Below are 5,220 nucleotides of genomic sequence, written 5' to 3' on the forward strand. Positions count from 1 at the left end.
GAGATCTGGCAGGAATTGATCCTGCCTGCTTCCCAACCCCTGCAGCAGGCCATCTCATGCATTGCGGGATGGTGTTTGCAAACACCCCAGGGTTTCATGTCGTGCAGGAGGGAAGCAACCTCTGTTAAGGAAGGACACTTGGAGCTCAGATTCAAAAGCGTGTGCAGCCAGAGCTGGAAGGGCTGAGGGCTGCCTGCAAAGGCAGTTGGCTTGTCTCTGCTGGGGCTAGCAGGGACCACAGCAGGGCGAGGAAGCCCTGCACCCCTTGCTGGGCCTTGAGAGAGAAGAAGAAGCAGAGGCAGGGGTAGGATGCAGGTTTGTTTTATTGACTGGAGAAAGACACATGAGGCAGAGGCAGGCAGGTTGACCCACCAGGCTTCAGGAGAGGTGTTTCTTCAGGCTTCTGACAGGCCATTGTCACTGCAGAGAAAAGAAAGTGCCCTGTGGGAAGGTGGAGTTGCACATCTGGGCACAGGCCGACAGAAAGCCAAGACGCGTCATGGAGAAAGGGGCAGGAGGGAAGAAAAGAGAGAAAGCATGAGACAGAGGTGTCCCATGGGCTGTGGGGTGTTTGCGTCTGGGTCTAGCAGGGCCCACAGGTGTCCCAGAGCTTCTTGCTGTAGCGGGGCAAGACACAAGGGCTGCAGGCAGGAGCAGCGTAGGCTCTGCCAAAGGTGCAGAGGCCCCCCGAGACCTGGGTGGCACCAGCACCATAGAGGCCCCCCAGACCCAGGTTGCCCCCAAAGGCCGGTGCTCCAGAGGAGCCCACCACGGCTTGCTGGGGGAAGGAGCTGAGGATGGGGCCGGGGAAGGTGACCATGACGGGGGGTGGCTGGATGAAGGCCGTGGAGTCGGGGCACTGGCGGGTGCACAGGTCGTTGCAGCTCTCAGCGATGGGCTGAGGGACGGCCACGCTGGTCTTTGGTGGGCACAGGTCGTAGCAAGACATCTTTGTGTGGGAGGGAGCTGAGCCTGAAAGACACGGGCAGAAAGAATGTGTTATGAGCAAAAAGGAGATATCCCAACCAAGCAGTGCCCCTGTTCCCAGCGGTAGCCCTGGAGCTGGAAGGTCCTTGTCCTCACTGCCCACTGCTTCCCCTTTGCCCAGCCAGCCCGACTCCATGCCCTGCTCTCCACACGCATCCCCCTTCCCTCTCTGCAGCCACAGAGAACACACAAACCCTGCCCAAGTGCCTGTGCAGGCTCTCTGTGCCACAGCCACAGGGCTCTTTCCTTCTACCAATTCCTATCATCCCACCCTGACCATCCAAGTCTACTGCCAACATGGATGCTGCAATCAGAGCTCTCCTGGCCAAGAAGGCCCCACACCAGTTTCTGCCACAGGAGACACAGACCCACAGGCACCCACCTACCTGTTTCCTGAGCAGAGCGAGGCAGGAGCAGTGGATGCCAGTGCTCAGCGAGGCCACTGCTTTTATGCTGGTCCAGGGAGCGTGGGGAGGAGCTGGACACACTGGGGGCACGTGGCCCACACCAGCCAAGGCCCTGCCTCCTCCCTGGGTGACACGGGGCTCTTTTGCTGATGCTGTTTCCTCACCAGCCCCAACCCGTTCTATCAGCCCCTCCAATTACCCTGCTCGGACACTTGCCAGCTGCCACCTCATGGGCCAAATGAGCCCCTCTCTCTTCTCATTATGTGGCTGTGTAAGAGGGCACACAACATGACAAAGGCTGACTGCAAGCATCCTGCATGCCATGGCCCTTTGCCAAGTGCTTGGTCTTTGGGTGGACTCAGGCCTTGTTTTCGGAGATACAGGGAAGTCCAGGGTAGTGGTGCTGGCCAAGAAGGTAGCCTTGCAAAGACCTCTAACATTCCAGCACCAGCATGACGTACGTTGTGTGGCTATTATCTGCCAATGCATGAGCTTAGGAAATACCAAATCAAAGGCACTCCTCTCGGACACTGCCTGCTCAGCACGATGCATCACATACCAGTCCAACGGAGCTGGTTTCCATGCGCCTGCAGGCATTGGCCATCGACTTCTGCAAGTCTGGGAGAAATGGATCCCTTCTGCTTTCACCGGGGTGCATGGTATAAGGAGCACATAGGTTCATCTGGGGAGACATGGCTCAATGTCTCGGGAACCCCACTGCTGGTGGACGGTGCTGAGCAGGGGCTTGTCCTTCAGTAGTGGGGACAAGAAGGCTTTATCTGGTGGCACAGACATAGCTGTCCCAGACTGGGCTGGCCCTGCTAGCTGTCACGACTCTCCTGCCAGCAGAGCCAGACTGCGGGCACAGGGAAGAGATCTCTTTCCGAAGCAAAGCACAAGGCAAGCAGCGAGGACCTGCATAATTAGGGCCCTCTCCTCTTGTGTACACCCTCAACATGGAGATGCCTCCTCTCATTTAGCCCACAAAGCAGAAAGGGGAGCAAAAGCTGGGAAGCGGGATGTGCTGGTCTGAGGAGGGGATGCTGACTCAGGGAGGGGCAGGAGAAGGACAGCCCCATCTTCCTCATCAGGAGGGAGTGTCGCCTCTGCAGATTGGCCCAGGTGGTGCTGAGCAAGGGCTGGGACAGTATAAAAGCTCTGCCTCTGCCAGGCTCTCCCAACCACTGCTCTGCCTGCCTTCTCCTTCAGGAACAGGGTAAGTCAGAGACTGTCTCACCTCCTTGTCCCTTTCTCCAGCCTTGGCTCATCTGCCTTGGGTGCTCCCCTCTGCTGCTCTCTTACCATCTCTGCCCTCTTGCAGAGCACCATCCGATCCTGCACAAAGATGTCTTGCTACGACCTGTGCCCACCAAAGACCAGCGTGGCCGTCCCTCAGCCCATCGCTGAGAGCTGCAACGACCTGTGCACCCGCCAGTGCCCCGACTCCACGGCCTTCATCCAGCCACCCCCCGTCGTGGTCACCTTCCCTGGACCCATCCTCAGCTCCTTCCCCCAGCAAGCCGTGGTGGGCTCCTCTGGAGCACCTGCCTTTGGGGGCAACCTGGGTCTGGGGGGCCTCTATGGTGCTGGTGCCACCCAGGGCTCGGGGGGCCTCTGCACCTTTGGCAGAGCCTACGCTGCTCCTGCCTGCAGCCCTTGTGTCTTGCCCCGCTACAGCAAGAAGCTCTGGGACACCTGTGGGCCCTGCTAGACCCACACCACACACAGCTGCTGACCCCAGACCAACTGTCAACACCACCAGCCCTGGTGATGTTGACCCCAGACCACCAGCCAACACCATGCAGTGCTGAGCTGGTGGGCACAGGACACTCAGCAGTGCTGATCAACCCCAGTCAAGGCCATGGCAGCTGGCAGTGCTGCACACCCTTTGCCCCTTCCCTGCCCTTATCCCCTTCCCTCTGTTCTTCTACCAGTTCTCACACTGGGCAGGATCTGTACCCAAACAGCTGTGTGGGGCTGATTGGCAGAGTCCTCAGGATGTGGAATTCTGCACCAAAGGGGTATGTGGAGCAAGAATCCATGCTCTGGAGAAGAACCCTCTGCCTCCCTTTTGATGTTGCATCCATAATCTCTGGGTCTTGGTAACAGTGTCTCTGACAATCTCTCCTGCCTGTCTGGGAACAATAAAATTTTACTGCATTCAAGTCACATCTCCCTCCTTCCTTATCCAAACTGGGAAGACCCAGGTTGGAGGGACCTGTGTATCTGTGAGGGCAAAGGCTGGTCCTGAGTTTCATGGGCTGGTTGAGAGTGGGAAGTTTTGGGACATGGCCAATGGAGGCAGCAGGGGAGCGAGAGAGAGGCTTTTGGTAAGGCTTGCAGAAGGTGGGGAAAGGTCAGAAGGAAGGGGCTGCCAGTGCTTCCTTGCCTGACCTTCTCAATCCAGCAGGGACACCAGGTCGTGCTGCTCTGCAGAAGCACAGCAGCATCTCTGGGTGTCCACGCAGAGCAGGCTGGACCAGAGCCAGCGTTCAAGCCAGTGCTTGGGAAATGGCCATGGATTGCTGGAGAGCTGTGTGTCCAGGAAGGCCCTAGGGGTGCTGGTGGACACTGAGGTGAGCACAAGCTGCCAAAGTTGATTGTGAGCAAGGCAGGCATCTGTGTGCTGGCCTGCATGGTGGATGGAGGGGATCTTTGCCCTCGTCTCAGCACTGGCCAGACCACAGCTGCCGTGCTGTGTCCAGTTCTGGTCTCCCCAGCACAGGAGAGATGTGGGGTTACTGGAGAGAGTCCAGAAAATGCACATGCAGGTGATGAAGGCACAGAGAGCCTGCCTTCTGTGGGGAGAGCCTGAGAGAGCTGGAACTGCTCCTCTTGTAGCTGAGGAGGCTCTCATCAAGGTGCACACATGACTGAAGGAAGGTAAGGTGTTAAGAAAATGGAGCCAAGCTCTTTCCAGAGGTGTCCAGGGCCAGGACAAGAGGCAATGGGCACCAGCTGAAACACAAGAGGCTCCATCTCAGCACTCAAAACCACTCTTTTTCCCTGTGAGGCTGATCAAGCACTTGCACAGGTGTCCCTGGAGGTTCTGGGGTCTCAGTCCTTGAAGATATATACAAGTCACATGGACGTGGTGCCGGGCAGCTGGTGCTGGGTGACCCTACTTGAGTCAGCAGTGTGACAAGATGCCCTGCAAAGGCAGCTGCCACAACAAGCATCAGCCTGGAATTGATGTGATTTTGTGTCTTCTGCATCCAGCTGAAGAGCATCAGGTGTGTTGGTCTCTGCTGGAGGAGGGAACAGAATGGAAGGGTGGAAGCACTAAGGTTAAAGGAGCACTTGGAAGAGTTGAGTTAAGGGGCAGGGTGAGGGAGAGAAAGGAAGGAGAAGTAGGGAGAGAAAAAGAAGGGATGAGGAAGGGGAAGAAGGCAAAGATTAAAGGGAAGAGGGAAGGAGCCTTGGGAGTCCAGGGAAAAGGAAAGGAGAAGGGTAAGGTAAGGAACAACAGGGAGAGGAAGGAGTGAAAAGAGGAAGAATGATAAGAAAGGGAAGGGGGTAAGGAAGAAGAAGGGGAAAGCTTTGTTTCTCCTGGGGACTGCCCGGGCCGTTCAGAAAGAAGAGGGCTGGAGCTGTAGTAGGAATTGCTCCTGGCTGGCTTCCAGCCCTGGGGGCAGCCATGCTCAGGTACAGGGAGGCTGGAGGTCTGGAAACACCCCAGGGCTGCATGTCCTGAAGAAGTTGAGCTGCCTGTGTTCAGGCAGGACCCTTGGAGCTCAGGTGCAGGAGCGTGTGTGGTCAAAGCTTTCAGGGCTGAAGGTTGTCCCCAAAGGAAGCAGGGCCTGGCTCAGTTGGGGCTGAGAGAGTG

At 57.3% G+C, this 5,220-nt stretch overlaps 2 protein-coding genes across 2 annotated transcripts; one reads left to right on the forward strand and one right to left on the reverse strand.

Annotated features, from left to right (window-relative positions):
* Positions 1 to 310: 310 nt before the first annotated feature.
* On the reverse strand, positions 311 to 962 carry LOC106897554 (scale keratin-like). The gene has a single exon (XM_014958250.1). The coding sequence runs from the start codon at positions 947 to 949 to the stop codon at positions 584 to 586; it is 366 nt and encodes a 121-aa protein (XP_014813736.1). The 5' UTR covers positions 950 to 962; the 3' UTR covers positions 311 to 583.
* Positions 963 to 2,738: 1,776 nt separating this feature from the next.
* Positions 2,739 to 3,110, forward strand: LOC106897553 (scale keratin-like). Its single transcript, XM_014958249.1, has one exon. The coding sequence runs from the start codon at positions 2,740 to 2,742 to the stop codon at positions 3,103 to 3,105; it is 366 nt and encodes a 121-aa protein (XP_014813735.1). The 5' UTR covers position 2,739; the 3' UTR covers positions 3,106 to 3,110.
* The last annotated feature ends 2,110 nt before the right edge of the window (positions 3,111 to 5,220 follow it).

This window comes from Calidris pugnax, unplaced genomic scaffold, assembly GCF_001431845.1.
Source record: "Calidris pugnax isolate Ruff unplaced genomic scaffold, ASM143184v1 scaffold410, whole genome shotgun sequence".
NCBI lineage: Eukaryota > Metazoa > Chordata > Aves > Charadriiformes > Scolopacidae > Calidris > Calidris pugnax.